This window comes from Dermacentor andersoni, chromosome 6, assembly GCF_023375885.2.
Source record: "Dermacentor andersoni chromosome 6, qqDerAnde1_hic_scaffold, whole genome shotgun sequence".
NCBI classification, from domain to species: Eukaryota; Metazoa; Arthropoda; class Arachnida; order Ixodida; family Ixodidae; genus Dermacentor; species Dermacentor andersoni.
The window spans coordinates 37598558-37616340 of NC_092819.1; the positions used below are offsets into that span (position 1 = coordinate 37598558).

Sequence of the window (17783 nt, forward strand, 5' to 3'; positions counted from 1 at the left end):
TTTAACAAAAAATGCTTCAGAAATTCTGAGATTGTCTACTAATGCATGAGCATTCTTTGGCTCGGTTGTTTTTGCTTACTTGCTTTTCCTATATTATGGATGTATACCCATTGATTTTCTGGTGCCAAAGAATGCTTATGCATTTGTAGACAATTCTTAGAATTTCTGCAGAATTTTTCTTCACATCTGCTTGAAACCAGTCTGTCGCATATCGAGCAAGACTAACCAAAGTGATAATCAATGAAGTTGCCATTGATGTACTTATCCTAAGCCACTTCGCACTGCTTGTCGTCATGGCGAAGCTGAGCCCTGTGTTCTCGGTGTCGCCGTGTCCTTTTCTTGAATGGCTTGAGCTTGCAATTCACTAAATGACGCCCTGCAACACCGTTGCTGATCAGCTGCTAAACGTCTCCTCTCTTCTTTCCTTTGCTCCTCCGTTTGTTTCTGTTTACTACCTACTTCCTGTTGCTCATCTTCCTTCTTGGGACGCCGATATTTCCATATTAGTTCGGTATTCTTAGGCTACTTGTCCGTTTCACCAACCTTACGTTTCTTTGGTGGCATTGAAGGAAGACGTCTCACCGCATCTAACCACTTCAAAGCGATCGCATGCGATCGTAACTGAGCCCAGTGCTGTCAACCTCCAAAGCCAGTTTTCCCCTAACTTAGATGGAGAATTTCCCTAGATGTCCCTACATTCGTGCAAAATGTAGTTGTTCAGTTTGTGAATTTGATTTCTGCAAAGCAACAGAAATCAAATTTATGAACTAACAATGACAATGCAGCAGAAGAGAAAAGACAAAAGTGTGCAACCAAGTTGTCAGAATTATAGAAAGGAAACCTGGTTTATTGGTTGTTATTCACCAAAAGAAATGCAAAAGTCAAGACATTTGGTCTTCCTGAATGGGTAAAGTCAGGACTGCCATGCTAGATTCACGACGGTTGGCAACCCTAGGTATACACCTATACCAGCATAGGAAGCAGTGCCAGTGTACACACAACAGTGTACAGTGTGCCACGCTGACCCTACATTGGACAAATAATAATTTCGCAACGTTGGTCTACATTGGTACTAGGCGTAGTGCATGTAAGCGTGCACACAGAAGACAGATGGCATTCGCATGAATAAGCTTTATTGAAGTGCCACTAGGAAGCCTGACCGCAGATTTTTGGAGTCATAAGCAGTGAGGAAGCTACAGCGACTACACGTGTCTTAAGCGCACATGCTCCCGTTCTTCAGCCATATGTTGTTGCAGAGAAGTGGCATACAAAGGCACACCTTTGAGCACCTGGCTTGAGCAGTCTTGAATCTGAAACAAATGAAGTGCACCACAAAGTAAATTACAAGTGAAGGACAGACTGTTGCATAAATAGGAGTGGCAGACATACTGACTCTTCCTGCTAAAATGCTTGCTCGTTCACACTGAAATTTTGTGCAAGGGCTGTAGCATTTAGTAGTTAGTTTTGTTTAAAACAAAGTTTACAGGCATTATTTACCAGTTTGGTGAACAATAAATCCAAGTGAACCTCGTCTGTGGCAACGCCACTAGGAACATATAAATTTCACTCCAACAAAATGGTGGCATCATCTGTCATGGCTACAGTGAACATGGTATTTTGTCTGTTGACATTATGGATGGCATTAACATTATGTTGCAGCAGAATAAAAAAATATTTAGTGGCACTGCCGCAGACACACAATTCAGATTTACTGTAGGTAAAACTGGTAATGCCTGCAGATGTAGTGTATTAAACTAAAGTCACTGCAGAATGCTACTTCTGTGCAAAATACAAGCACTAATGAGCAAGTGGGGTTTAGCAGGATGAGTCACACTAACTGGTGCTCCTATTTATGAATGACCAGTACAAGAAGCTTCTAGGGAAATGTGCAAATGGCACCCCGCTTGCCGGATGCTGTCACAGAAAGAATCTTTGATGACAGTTGAAGTACCTGAACAACTAGATAATCGCCTGGTTGAATCTGCTTCTTCACTGAAGATGATGGGTGTTCTGGGACAAGAATCTTTGGAAATACAACCCTAACGTTGTTGTCGTTTCTGCCAACCATGTCCTCAGGCGAACGTCTGCTATCCTGTAGTAAAGAAAGTGCGGAAATGGGGAGGGGGCATAAGTGAATTAACAAAAAATAAATACTGTATTGGCATGTAAATAATGCGACCACAAGTATAATGCAAGCACGAAATTTGGGTCTCTCTTTCTAAAAAAGAAAGAAAGATTATACATGTCAAGAACCTGAATAGTGTAATGCGAGGCGCATTCTGAGGCTAAAAATTTTTGAAAAACAACAACAACAACAACAAAAGCAACACTCACATTATATTTATGCGAATACAGTACCTGTGAACTGTATATACTTCTAAATCTACATGAGCAAAAGAGGGGAGAGGGAGAGGGGTGTATCTAGTGCTTTAATTGATATAAAAAGCTGTTTAAGAATAGATATCTTCAAAACAACGCCTCCTGCATAACCTATTATATTATTTAGCAGGCAGGTAGTAAGTGATTGTTGAACACTTGTAAGGCTCTCATTGCTTACTGAGGCAAATAAGAGCATAAACATAATCTGCACTGCTTCACAGCAATACTACTGCACAAATCTGCTATCAACAAATTAGAGTGCCTGTGTCACAGACATTATAATACTAAATATTTTTCCATTTTCTCCAGCTTTGATCTGTGGCAATTAATCCAACATCTAGAACTCTAAGTAACAGTAGTGGAGGAACACTGTAAGAAATTAATTACAGCATTAATTGCAGCCATTACTTTTCAATTTGACTGTTGGGACAGGGGAGCATAAAGCAATGTCAGGCTGTAGTGCTGCCATGTGAATATGAGGCACTCAGGCAAGTGACAGGACATTCATGCACATGCAAGGTTTTTTACTATGTGCCTGTGTTTGTGAATGGTCTCACGTGAACCAGTGTAAGTTAATGCTATTACGGAGGCTACCGCATCACAATGTTCGCATGTAGTTGCCGAAAGCTGGCTGGCCCCACTACCATCAAAATTAAATATGTTTTACTCAATTGCTGAAGCTGATATGTGCTGATGGCATTAGTGAGAGCAAGAACAACTCAGAAATTTCATGTCAGGACTCCTTCAGAAATGGCCGTTGACAGCACTGATCCAAGATGCTTCTGGTGAGCGAGTTCTGAATTGCTCTTGGTCCACTGAGGAACACTCATAACTGCAGGTGCTCAAAGTCTGTTGTTCTACAAAACTTCGCATAAGGAATAAGCATACTAACTCCTTCCACCAGGACGAGCTGATGTGTCGAAATTTGCTGCTCGAAGAGCTCTTTCGCACGCCGACGAAAGCCGGATAACACTTCCGCAACTCTGCGTTTCTTGACATCAAGTGGGACATCATCTTCAAGGCGACGATGGGCATGCGTTTTCTGCAAAGTGGCAAGAGTGCAGAAGGCGCAAGTCAACCAGGTGCAACACAATATTTTATGTCCTTTTCTTCATTCAACACAGACTATTAAACTAGAAGAATAAATACTGTAATTGCAACAGATGACAGATTGGAGCCAGTTTGCACAGCTCTTCACAAAATTACAAAATACACAATTCAATAATATGATCAGAAGCTCTCTTATGAGCGAAAACCTGTCTGAGATCTTCTGCTGGTATACAATGCGAGTGGTGGAATTGAAAAATAAATAATGCGAGAACACTGGAAAGATCTGTTTTGAAAACATTGGCTGTCAAGAAATGTTAATGTGTTTATAAAGTCAAACAGCACTATATCGAATAAAACATCAAATGATCTTACTTGGAAAGCACGAAAACAAGCCTATACCAACTTCTAGTCACGGGATACAGTACAAGTCTGCCATACTTTTATGTAAGGAATTACACGTAATCAATTGCTCGTAATCAATTATTTTTCTGTCTTGTAATATAAAGATTACTTTGTTTACTCAGTAAGGTTCACTGCAATTCAATTACTTTTTTTTGGTAACCAGTTGATTTATTGACGAAACAAATTGCTACAAGTGACACACCTTTAACAGTTGGACTTGGTGGGAACTACAGTAGAATGCTGCCAGTCAGCAATTGACATCATCCAAAGGGACGAAAACATGTATATGGGTTACCTCCTTCCCAGAGTTAGGGCCCTGGAGCTGAGTCTCAATCACATAGATTTGGCAGGCTTGCAGATCCGCACAGCTCCCTCGGAAGTCCTACCTCTCAGCTGTTCTCTTATAATAAATTTATCTCCCGCTTTTGGAATAACTTTTAAGCAGCTTCATAGGTGGTAAACAATTCTGCTCAATTCTTATTCACTTAGTGCAGTCTACAAATTCTGTGATAAAGAATGAGGTTTTTGGCCGCAAATACACGTTTCTATCTGTCCCCCCCCTACATGAATCCTATACAACTATTCTTGCAATTTAAATTACATTGCAGATTTGGCTGCCTTTTTGAGAGACGTGAATTACTGCTGGCATTTGTTACAATCAGTAGTAAAAATGGCTAACTAGTGAGGCATACGAACAGAAGGTCCACCAGATGTTGCTCGACAAATTGTAATGGTGCTTCTATGGCTCCATAGCGATGGGCACTCAGACTGTTGATGCCAGGGAACATGTATGCGTGATTTTTATATTTTTATCTGGCCCTTCCTACTAGAATAAAATTAACAAATCTTATAGAAACTATATTGAATTAATGCAGAATCCATACACCATCCCATAAGAACTATATATAAAAATTTGTAAATATTGGAATGACATACGAGACATTTCAATAACGCTCATCGGGAGCGCCTTCCTCTAGCCCCAGCAACAATAAGCACTAGCTAAGGTTGTAATGAACACACTGAAACAGTCAGGCCAGCTTATTCTATTTACTTTACCTGAGCAATGTTAATAAAAAGTTGAAGGAAAGTAATGTAAAAGTAATCAATTACATTTTAGTAATTGCTAAATTTTGTGGGTGAGTAATTGGTTACTGTAAACAATTACAGCTTTTAATGAGGTAATTTTATTTGGAATCAGTTAGTTTATTATGTAACCTGCACAAGTATGGCATTTGCAATATAAATCTATTCAAGACACGATGAACAATTCTTAGACAGTGCACATGACAACCAGCACTTCATAAAGGCTTAGTGCCAACTGTCCACATGATGACAAATTGCATGTTTATGCTCGTAATGCTTTGCTTTTTCTGTCACCTACGTACATCACATACACCATCATGTAAATTGGTTGATAAGAGCAACATACTATAGGGCAAACACATTTTACAAAGCACAAACTTAAAGTGAAGCTTTAAAAGTGTGTGTTCTGCTTTTCCTGAGGTTTAGTACCTATTCGTTCTTGTTGCCACACCAAATATATTTGTGGATACAGTATCAACTCAAATGCCTCTACCAGCGATTGCCTCTACAGTGAAATTACCTGTATAGTGAAGTGCTGATTAAATCCCGGCAGAATTCCTATCTTTTCTTATGCATTATGAACACCTCTATAACAAAGACCACAACAACGATTTTGTCTGTATGAAGAAGAAATTCAGGAATCGCCAACAGCCGATTTCTTGCTTTACAATGAACAGTGGTGCTGCCACTGCTCTCTGCAGACATCACCTAGGTTTACTCTTCGCTAGGGCCAATAGTAGCACTAGCGTCGCAATTGAAGAGCGTGCCAATCTTGGAAGTAGTCCTGCTGCACTGCTCCAGGAATTGTTCAACTCATGTGCTGCTCGTTTCAGTGCATCAGCAGGTGCGATTGCTGACGAATACGCCACAGTTGATGAGAACATAATGATGTACGTAACCGGTACTGAAACCGGCCGGCAGAGTCTTCGAATCCAGCTAGGGCAAAAAGGACGCAAATTTTAATGAAGGCAACAGTAATCATGACCCTGTAAACGATCCAAGAATTTTGACGCCAAGAGAAGTGATAGTGGCACTTGACAATCTGCAGCTCTACTTTGCATAGCTCCTGTTGCACCGCAGAGCATGCTGTGAACCTGGATGCAATAAGGTTGGGCTGCAGTTGCACATTCGGTCACACAAAGTGTGCACAACAAAATTAGCAACTTTATTCCCTAAGACTCTCTTGAATTCATATGAAATAAATTTTTTCTTTTGTTGAACGTCATTTGCCAGCTCTGTGCAAGCAGTAAGGTACGCGACCATTACAACGATGTTACTTGTATAACAAAAGATTTTTGAGGTCCCCAGCACTTCCTTATAAAAGGCGTTTCACTGTATAGGCAACTTGGGCAACTGAGTGTGTGCTGGCGGTTGTCTTGCCGAGTAGACAACTTGGATGCTAGACAAGCACAGTTTCCTTGCTGGATATATTTCACAATATATATATATATATATATACAGACAACCTAGCCCATTGGGTATGTATTTCATTTTTTTCATTTATTAATACTGTCAGCCTCATTGAGGGGCTATAACAGGAGTGGAAAAAAAAAACGGAACTGAACAGCAAAATAAGTAGTACAGAACATATTGAAAACCATAGTTATACATTAGTTAAAGGAAAAAAAGATCATCTCGTGAAATGCACACATAAACAAAAACGCATCACTCAGAAATCAGAACAGCAATCTTATACAGCAGCAATCTGATCTCATCGCCCTATGCTAGTGCCATAGATGAAATTATCTAAGTGGCGTAGGAATTCAGCCAATGATGTCGACCGAACAGCAGAATCTGGAAGAGAGTTCCAGTCTCTACAAGTTCGGGGAAAATAACTAAACTTGAAACAATTATTTTTTATAGTCGGTAATGGGATAAACTTACTATGACGATGCCTTGATGTTTCATTAGTTTTGATCTCAAAGTAATCTGATTTATTTATTTTAAGATGATTATTGATAATGAGGTAAAGAGATTTTAGTCTTTCATATCTGGTTCTGGTTTCTAGCATAGGTAGTTGGGCTTGTTGGCAGAGTTCTGTTGAAGAATGGTTCCGGCGGTATTTATTAAAGATAAACCTTACAGCGAGTCGCTGAATCCTATCAAGCTTGTGACGATTACTTGCTGTGTGAGGATCCCATATTACTTTAGCATATTCGATTATCGGTCTGACTAGGGTTTTGTAAGCGAGGCACTTTACATCCGGAGTAGCACTGTGCATAGTGCGTCGCAGGTACCATAGTGTTTTAAAAGCTTTGGAAATGACAATTTCAATGTGGGTATTCCATCGTAGATCTGATGTAAATGTTATGCCTAGGTATTTATACTGATCGACTCTTTCAAGCATGTAACCGTTGATATGATAATTGTAATCAAGAACATTTTTCTTTCTAGTTACTGACATGAACACAGACTTTTTAAGTTTAACTCCATCTGCCAGTCGTTACACCATTTCACTATTCTTTGCAGGTTTAAATTTAATTTAATCTGATCATCAACTGTATTTACGGTACTGTACATCACACAGTCGTCTGCAAAAAGTCTTAATGGAACATCAATGTTACTTTGTAAATCATTAATAAAGATCAAAAATAGGAGTGGGCCTAAGACGCTACCTTGCGGTACACCAGAAGCAACGGGAAGTATGTTCGACTGACAACCTCTAACAGTTACACACTGTTCACGGGAGGATATATATGCAGAAAACCATTGTGTGAGTGTTTGATTTTTAAAGACCGCGTTAATCTTATATAACAATTTTTGGTGCGAAACTTTGTCGAATGCTTTTGCGAAGTCAAGGTAGATAATGTCTGTTTGACCACGTGAATTTATTCTTTCTGCGAGGTCATGAACTATTTCTATCAGTTGGGTAATCGTGGACAGCCCCTTTCGGAAGCCATGCTGACGATAATACAGGATATCATGCTGGTCGAGATAGCCGAGCAGGTGTTTGGATATGATGTGTTCAAGTAATTGGTCATTGTCTTGCTGAGTAGACAACTTGGGCCACTGGCTTGCCTGAATAGGCAACTTGCTGCTGCTGGCTGCTGTCTAGCCTAGTAGACAATGTGGGTCACTGGGTATATCCCACTGGATATTCATGACCAATCCTCTAGAATGAATGTCCCACTGTGAAACAAGGTGTATGTAGTCTTAAATGGCAACTTTAGTGCTAGGTATGTTCCACTGGGTATATGCCCATGCTTGGCTGATCATCTAGAGTGAATGTGCCACTGCAACATGAGAAGTATGAAGACATCAATGTATTAAAGTGAAGCTTCCTTTGCTTGTTTCCTATGGTTTGGTTTTTCTTGCTCTTTCCTTGCCTAGTAGGCCCCGTGAACACTTAGTGCAGCTGCGCCTACTTGTGCATTGTCAGTGAGGGTTTAGTGGTGGGTGCACGCCACGGGACTGAATTGCATTCTAACTGCCAAGGAAGCGGAATCCAAGAAGAGGCATCTCACCTCACTGAACAGGCATGTAAATGTTCTGCCGCGAAACATGTAGGTGTAATTGTTTGCAAATAAATTATGCAGTTCCAGAGCACATATTGGAATCTATGGGAACTTCACGTGAACAACTTGTGTACTCAAGACACATCCAGGTGAAGGTGCCATTTCTTAAGCAGGTGCACCAGTGTAAACTTGAGCACAAATATTATACAAAACTTTGCTTCACATAGATTCTCACATGCCCATTGAACCTGAATTGAATTTTTTTCCGTGAGCTTTGTTCAAGGAAAGAACAATGTGCTTCTGTCAGTTTACAAACCGTAGTTACAAAAAAGAAAGAAAAAGAGGGTCAACGCTGACAGCATGCATACTTCTCTGAGGCTGTAAGGGAATACATAGGCCACGCTGTATTGCACTTGTTCTACAAGGGACATGGTCTCTTCGTGGGCTGCCTCAGTCTCACCACAGAAGCCACATATGAAGTCACTAGACAAGGCCACATCTGAGGGAGAGCAAGAAACAGATACAGCATATAACAGGAGGGCGCAGTAACAACTTGAGGTGTGCAACAAAAGCCGCCTGTGGTGTTACTGTGAACAGAATTTTCAAGTATATCTGTTCGCAGTAGTGCTTTAAGAAGACTCAAATGCTGAGCCGGGGACACGAGTTTCATGATGAGGTATGTTTGCACAGATACTTTGCCTGTAGCCAACTTAATTCTCTTTAGCAGTAAACATCCAAGCAGCTTTTGTTTCAGTGGTAGCAAACTAGGTTGCACTTTGGCAATAGAATATGACTTGGGGTATTACTAATTATTAATAATGTTTATAGTGTGTGTTAAAGATTGGGCAAATGTCTCACTTAAGGTGGACACCCAAACTGTTCCACAGAAGCAGGGAAGCCATCAGCACACAGTGTTTGCAAGTACTCACCCTCTCAAAGACTAAGCAAGCACGATGCTGCTTAGCCTCTGTGATCTGATGAGAACCAGCATATTCGACATGACACGGATGTTGGCCAAGGCTTGGAGCATATTAAACGGAATTGCAAGCTCTAGATTAATGGTGTAGGCAGGTTTGATCACACTGTTTAGGTGCACATTGTAAGGCACCAATGAGAAGACACAGAGTAAAGGAACATGTACAGTTAAACCTTGATATAATGAACTTAATACAATAAAATTCTCGCTATAATGAAGTATTTAACTTTTCATAACCTTTTGTCCATAGAACACCATGTGTTTAGAACTTCAATATAACAGTATGTTTGCATGCAATTTCAATATAACGAAATTTCATTGCCGCCACAAAGGAATGCCAAGACAGTAAATAGGAACTTCCGCGGATGCAGATGATCAAATGATTGAATTACAAGTGCCTGCTTGAATATGCACCTTTCAAATTGTGTGCCACGTGACAAGAGCGACCGCTGAAGTGGAGCTGCATGATGTTCCGTATAAAGTCCAAATGCAATAACATCCTACTGTGCCCCGCGCACTGTGTGCTTTAGGTGTGAGTGAAAGTCTGCGAGGGTGAGACAAGAAAGACGGTGGCTTCACGAGTGCTGCCTTCCCACGTCAGCATAGGGAAAGAGGGGGAGGAGAGCGAGCTTGATCAAGCACGCACGACGGGTCGGAGTGGGGGGTAAGTTGGTGCGCACCTCGATTTCTGGTGGTTGCTGAGAACATACGCAGCCACGCACCTTGCTTTAGGGTTAAAGTGCAGCGTGCGCAACGAATGGGAGTGCCGAGACGGCGCAGCATCATGTAAGCTGTCTTCCCGCACGTTCAGTATTGGAAGTTGTGTAATCTTGAGTTTTGGTGACCCATTGGAGCGAGAGGCAGACAAATAATTTGCTCTTCATTGCTGGCACTTTTTATGATAGCGTCGTCTCAGTGCAGGTGACGCTGTCAGCCACGGGGGTGGAGTGCATGTGATAGCGTGGCTGGCTTCACTTAATTCTTACCACCGATGTGAAGATATTATCGACGTGGCATGAAACCATGTCATTTGTTGCCAACTGCCGAATTCATCAAAATGAATTGCTTTCTCATTTAAATTTGCTTTCTTCAATTGCCTGATAATTCTGAAAATTCTGCGGCCATTTTCATTGTAAGAAAAATTTATTGGCTGCTGTACTCATTTGCATAAAAGGTTGAATTTCAATACAAAGACATTTTGATATAACGAAGGACATTGCCGATTTTAGCGACATTGTTATATCGAGGTTTAACTGTATAACAGTCAGAAGTGTGTAGGTACATTGTTTTCCCTTATTCTGTGCATCTTCTTCACTACACATTTACCATGTGCACATAATTTCCCACAAAAAACAAAACAATGCAAAATTGATTTTGCTGTAAAAGTGCATCGAGCAAAAACATCTCCAAGCACACGTAGGTTGCATGCCTTACTTGGCAGAACGTTGCGTATTCGGTGCACGAGCTCCAGGTATGCTTCACGTGTGTAGCCTCGGCGCATGCGCTCAAGGACGGCATTGTTCCCACTTTGAGCGGGTAGGTGGATTTGTTTGCAGATGTTGTCCCGGTCTCTGATCACCTCCAGCACCTGTTCAAGGTCCACAACAAATATTAGAACAATTAGAAATTGTGTAAGTTATGAGGTCATATTTCAGAAATGATGCAAGTGTTGCTAACTGACGGGTTCGTGCTGCCCTTGCTTGAGCAAGTGAAGAGAGTTGCCCCATTTTTTTTTTCTCTTTAGTGCTACAGTACAACATTTCATTTCATAGTTTGTGTTGTCCTTTCTGTCTCTCTTTTGCAAGTGTTTTTTTACATCTGCGTTTAATAGCATGGACCATCTTAAAATTTGGCTGAGTTGCCCCGTAGTCATGAATGCCTCCAGGAAACAGAAGCACAATGTGAGCACTTGTCTGCTGCAGTAACTTGAACAATAGGCCTCGCAAAGTTAATACACAGTCTTATGCTCACCTCATCTGGGAAATCTTTGGGGTGGGGTGAGGTGAAGCGAATACGCATCTCCTTGTCCACCTGTGAGACCTTGTCTAAGAGATCGGCGAACCGTAGCCCCCCAACAGGCAACTTGTAGATAGTGCGGAAACCCCGACTCAAGATTTCTGGGCCATCCTTGCTACGTTCGATTAGAGCCAGGCTCTCAGCTGAAGTGTCTCGATAACTGTTGACATTCTGCCCCAGCAAGGTGACCTCTTTAACACCCTGGCACAGGACAAAAGAATGGCAGGGTTACAAGTGCATGATTATTACAAGACCACTGAGATATGGTTTAATACACTTAAAGTGTCATTCACATATGGCTGAATGAACATTTTGGTTCAGATTCCTAATTACAAGAAACCTACACTACTTGAACACAGGATCTGCAGCTAACTCTCTTATATTAGACTCCTGTGAACTGAAATAGCTGAGAAGCATTTCAGCTGACATTTAAAGTAGCAGCCTGGCGTTGGCTTAGCATCAGGCACTCAGTATAGAAATAAACACTAACTTATTGTGGCTCGAATTCTCTTGTACACTTTGATGCACCTACTTGCCATTTACTCTCTTAACATGCAGCATTATTTCTGTGTAAAGCAATCAAGAATAACCCTGTAGCAGGATGCTCTGCAAGTATTTGGCAACACTATTCTAAATTAACCACATGTACTCTCACACCATTAAGAGTGCATCAAGAGTGGTTTGAGAGTACATGTGGATAATATAGAATAGTGTTGCCAAATGCTAAAGGACGCGCAGATAAATGGCCACTTGGCAGATCACTAGAGGAAAGGTTGAAAATTTACAGCCATATGCATGTGCAACTTGAAGAAACAAAAAACTATCAGTAGCCACTATTAAGATCTAAAGACAGAAGCTTTATAGCTGCTGAATACACATGGGCGAACATGATATTCTTTCCAGTATCTATTCTATACAAATCTTTACAACAAATTAGTGAATTATGATAATATTCCTCCTAGTGGTCTAAAGAAATTTGTTAAGGTGCCACAGTACTGACCCGATCTGAGAGGGCTCTCACTTCATCTAAGATGCTTGCCAATGGTCGACTTCGTTCTCGACCACGTGTGAATGGAACAATGCAATAGGAGCACATGTTGTTGCAGCCACGCATGATGGACCTGTAGACAAATTAGTTGTGAATAGTCAACTGAAACATTTGCAGGCACTTCCTTTTCTAGAATGCTTTTGTTGGGGTATGACAATACACAAGAAGGGCAGTCAAAGCAAGAACAAGAACTAAAGCACAAAGCTACAAAGGTTATTAATGCAAAGCACTAGTAAAAATGAGGTTTGTGAGAGTTTTATAAAAAATGTTGAGTTGTGATCTATGAGGTCATTAGGCTTAAGAGCTAATAAGGTGAGCATGAAATGAAGATGAGGGCAAGAGAGAAGCTTGTCCAGTCTGGCAGGCACACTTAGCTATGTACTGACAAATTCTTGCCCAGACTGCCCAGTTTTTTCATTTTAGGCTCAGTTTCTTAGCTACGAACATGTACCAATTTGCCGAACAATCTGTTTTACTAAGGCTAAAAGCACAGGTATGAAGGATTACACAACAAAGATGATATAAAGCACATATTAACATTTTCAGCATCACTGACATACCAGTGCGTTTCTGCATATCAGCCTTTCCATATTCCTGTTGACATTCTTTTTGTCAAATAGGAATATGAGGACCACACCAAGAGAGTATTTGCCATTATCAGTGTCATTTTCTTCCATTTCTGCAGAACCAAACATACACCGTTTGTCGTACGTAGGAGAAGAAGGAAGTCGCGTGGGGACAATAAAGAAAGAAAGACAATGTAGATGAATGAATGAATGTTTGATGTTTAATGACGCAAGGGTCAGGCGTGGCCAAAGGGCACCATGTTAGTGTTAGTGACATTTTTTTAGCTTCCTTGCAACTTTCAGAACACCAAATCTATTGTATATAACGTACATAGTGAAACAAAACCTCTTGTTGCAGCTATTGCACTATACACCAGTCATCATGGTGACCAGCAGCAGCATACGCTGGACTTCAAGGCACATTTTGCACTACAAGTGACCAGCACATGAACACGTGTTTATAAGTAGGAGGCACAAGCATTAATTGTGGTCTCAAGAGCAGGTGAACTACTGGCAGTACAGTAATGCGTCTCCATCACCGCTTGCATGTCTTGAATACTTCTGTGACAATGAAAGCACAGATTCTTCTAAGACTACTTCGACTTGTCTGGTCTGTTTTTCTGAATAGTTACACCAATGAGTGTTTCAGTTTATCCTGTAGAGCATTTGTTAAAAGAAATGATGCCACAAGGAGCAGGAATGGTGTTGAGTCTTGATTATGTTGTGCCACACCTCTTAAGCTTCTGGTACTTTTTAAAAGCTGCGACGGATGAGAAGAATAGTCCACCTCCTTTCCAGAGCCTTTCAGCAGTGTATATGTGACAGGACACTGACTAAATGTCCAGAAGTCTGCTGTGGCTGCAAATGCACAGGCTTCACTTTTTTTTTTACAAGGGCTGTACATTCTGTGCTTTTCTTTCTCTGCACCCTTCATGCTTTCACTGCATGCAAGCAAGAACCAAATGCTTCACTAACACTTCATCGGGAAGTACACGCAGAGATGGACTACTGGCTCACAAAACAAAGGTGGTTAGTATGGTAGTTTTGGTAGGTCGGAGTGAGTTGCGACACTGTGAAGTGCATTTTCTTGTAAAATGCTGCACAGTGAATGAGCACTAGCTCAGTTGAGTGTGTAGTATATTTCTTATCATTTGCAAAACTTCAAATAAAGTGTGGCTGTCCCTCAAAAGCCATTCAAGAGTACGCAATGCCTTCAGGCATTCAAGGTAATAATAAATGAAATGAAGTAAAATAAAATATGACTGCTTGATATTTAGAGACACTGAAAATGCACTCACACAAACGCAGACTTTGAGTTCTCATTAAGGCGAACAGGAACAACATCCGCATATGTTTCATCCAGAGACAGCTGAACATTTACTGGAAAAGGAAAACACATTAGCACATGCTTACATTTAATGTCTCCTGGATTAAAGTACCAGCATACGCCACACAACTACTTCCATATTAATAAGAAAAAGTAAGGAGCATACCACCAACTTGTCCTGAACGGGCAATGGCCAGGAGACGTGGCAGATCTCTGTAGCTGTCTGGGCCTGCAACTATGTCTACTGCCTTCTCTTTCTCTATAAGCTTCTCTTTAAGTCTCTCAGCCATGCAACCTGTAAAATAACCAGGACTCAACAAAGCAACAACATACTGCTACTTGTAGGCTATGAGGGTAAAATAACACATTTTTTAAACAGTAATAAAACAAACCCGTAAGCAAATGTTACAATGATCACAAGATAAAAGGCAGTACGCAGGCTGGAAATTAGGGCTGTTTCTTTCTTGCACATTTTTTTTGGTACAGTAACAGGTCTAGACATAATACAAGAAATGAGAAGTGCAAGGTAATAAAACGCAGTGAATCCATGTACTTTAACATGTTCACTGTGGCATAACTTTACTACAGCCTTTTTGAGGTCTGAATAGTTGTGTGTCACCATTACCCACCAGTAGGGCACATGTCATAACCCTCAGGCATGTCATGACTCACTGGCTTGTTTGTGACTCACTGGCTTTAGCTTGTTACTGAAAGACGGGCATGCATACATGGACACAAGTAGAAATGAAAAGGACAACACATTTGTGTCGCCCTTTTAATTTTACTTGTGTCTGCATCTGCACAACTGTAAGCTGAATCTCTATCAACTTCCCTAACTTTCAGTCATTCGAAGTACCTCTGCTTCTCTGTAACAACATAGAGATGCTGCCATCACATTTGCAAGTGGAAGCAAGAAGAAATTTTAATCTGTGTTTATTATGGTGAAGCCTTCCTTGGCTCTTTCTACACTTTGGGTGGAATTAGCTGGGCTGATTCCGGAGACTGTAATCAAAGGTGGTGATTTGATGGGCTAATCTTGATACCATTTCACAATAAGTGTAATTGCAAAGTCTTTAATGTGGTTTGTAGTACAGGCTGATACTGGAGCCAGCATGTCACAGCATTCACACACCTCAGACAAATAGATATAACCAATAAGTGCCCACAGCAGCATATCTCAGCAGGTTAACAGAGATGTTATCGCTTGACTTCAACAATCGCCCTCCAACTATTTCTGCTGAATTCCTTTTCACAAGCATGTTGCTTACGCACTACACAAAGGATTTGCATTATCACAGTGTACAGAGATAATAACTGTTGTGATCCACATCAGAGTGAATATGTTAATATTGAATAACTTTTGCAAATAGGATAGGATAGAATTAATATGATGAAGTAAGAACAAAACAAGTCTGGAAACCCCAGGTCTTACAACATACATAAATATCAGGAAAAAGAAGAAGTAGAAGAATTAGAAGAAGAATATTTGCAAAGTGTCAGTGAGAGAAAGACTGACAGTAAAAATATGTTCTTGCCTGCATACTAGCTTGGCGCAAATAAATACCACAGATTTCAGCCACTATAATGTCAATCTTCTAGAAAATGTTTTCCATGACAATTCACCCAAGATTCCAATTTGCAGGGGCCCATGCTTGTCAGCTTTGCGCAGCTTCTTCAGCGTTTTGAGTTGATTGATCTTCGACCAGATCTTTCCTTCAGCGCCCTCTCGTATGGCACATGTCATGATGAGCACAACATCAGCCTGAAATGTGAAGAAAACTTTCATGGTCTGCTGGATGCTGATTTCATGTTGAAGTGGTATACCTCACTTGCAGAGTTGGTCCTTTCAAAGCCAGCGTCTCTCAACAGGGACCAGGCTACTTCAGTATCATTAACATTCATCTGACACCCATATGTTTCGAAATGTACTGGAAAAGCAGAAAATGGCTCCGATAACTATAATGAGCTTGAAGCACACATGCACAGTAATTTTGTTCTAAATTAATAAAAGCTTCTATCATACAAGAAAGCTAATATTGCTGAATATATATATGCCTGTAGTTATATTCGCTTTCATTTGAAGGTGGGTGTGATGCCCTGCAATGGTGAATAAAAACAAAAATTAGCTTCTGGGATCTGATTCCACAATCTGATTAGGAGGCATGCCGTAGTGGGGGACTCCAGATTAAATTTTCCCATCTGGGGTTCTTTTAACGTGCACCCATGGTTCGGTTCTAAAGAAAATGTGGCTAATTGTGCTGCACAAACATGACATTAGAGGAGAACAACGAAATATCATGGCAACATTGAAGCATTAAGCATTTATTATTTCTTCTCGACATGCAATTTCAACTACAGCTTGGGGTCACACAAAGTGCATGGAGTATTTTGTAAACAACAACAACAACAATAAAACGAGCACATCCTAACTCAGTATTGAGATCAACATAGGCATAGAATTTTGTTGATACTTCTTGTTTTTCGAAGTGACTAGTATTCGGGCCAGCGCAATTCTATTCCGAATGCTTAGGATGCAGTCAGCTACAAGAGCTTGTTAAGAGACGTGCTCGGCTGAAGGCCGCTAATTTGTTACAGCACGTCGTCGGGGGAGCGGAAAGAAAGCGTGCAAGCACTTTCTAGGCTCAGCTTTTAGTATATTTAACGCAAGTGCACTCAAGGGCACAGTCACTTTAGTGTCCATCTGCTCACCTTTCTTCCCTTTTGCCCGGACTTCATCGGCCGTAACGTAGGGATGTTGGAACTCTTCTGTTGAGCATGGTACTTTAGCTTCAGCAAGGCTATTTGCAGAGTTAGCAATGAAATGCTCGAGCGAAGGACCTCGGGATATTCTCTGTTTAACACCGGGATTCAGCTCGCCCGAGGCAGAGTGACACAACCACCGACACATCGGAACGTTCCGCCGTAAGTGGCAAAGCACTTTCGAGAGAAGCACTTTCTCTGACAACATCGTAAACGCGGATGTTGATGCGAATCGGACTCAGGTCACACAGGACACCAGCGGCATGTCGAGTGTGGTTCATAGCAGTTGACTTTCCCTGGGCGCTGCCATATTGCCTTTGCTATGATGATGGTGATAACTCCCGAAAACTTGGCGTCTGCTAGACCCCAGACCAACAACTCGCTGCTGCTTCTCTGCGAACGCAATTCAAGAACCAGAAAACACCCGAAAATTATTTTGTGGTCTCTTCAATTCTAGATCCTGCTTAGCCTCTACGTGGGTGCAAAACGTAGGTGGGTGCACGTGGGTGACGCATAATACATATATGCGAAAGACCATATTTCATAGCGCGTCTTAAGAGATTTTATTCATGTTATCTTGTTACAATGCTCAATAGGTACAAGCGTTGCTGTTTATTAAGTTTACAAAGTCTCCTAGTAGATTATTACGCTCCTAACACCGCTACTTTGCTGTGACTTTCATCGGAATTTCAGGACATCCACATTTATGCTTCTGCACCGG

The 17783-nt window shown here is 41.1% G+C and overlaps 1 protein-coding gene across 1 annotated transcript; it reads right to left on the reverse strand.

Annotated features, from left to right (window-relative positions):
• Positions 1-1113: 1113 nt before the first annotated feature.
• LOC126521917 (mitochondrial tRNA methylthiotransferase CDK5RAP1) lies at positions 1114-17386 on the reverse strand. Its single transcript, XM_050170661.3, has 12 exons — positions 17012-17386; positions 16127-16230; positions 15926-16064; positions 14469-14597; positions 14274-14355; positions 12362-12482; positions 11317-11562; positions 10780-10933; positions 8738-8868; positions 3272-3421; positions 1952-2092; positions 1114-1310 (listed from the first exon to the last, which is right to left on the reverse strand). The coding sequence occupies exons 1-12, from the start codon at positions 17268-17270 to the stop codon at positions 1203-1205; spliced, it is 1764 nt and encodes a 587-aa protein (XP_050026618.1). The 5' UTR covers positions 17271-17386; the 3' UTR covers positions 1114-1202.
• Between the last annotated feature and the right edge of the window lie 397 nt (positions 17387-17783).

Excerpts from the sequence above, each read along its gene's own strand:
- LOC126521917 (XM_050170661.3), bottom strand. The coding sequence starts at position 17,270 with ATGTTGTCAGAGAAAGTGCTTCTCTCGAAAGTGCTTTGCCACTTACGG. Across the intron at positions 14,598-15,925 it reads CCTGCAAATTGGAATCTTGG|GTTGCATGGCTGAGAGACTT; the intron begins GTGAATTGTCAT and ends GTTATTTTACAG. Across the intron at positions 8,869-10,779 it reads AATACGCAACGTTCTGCCAA|ATGTGGCCTTGTCTAGTGAC; the intron begins GTAAGGCATGCA and ends GCTCTCCCTCAG.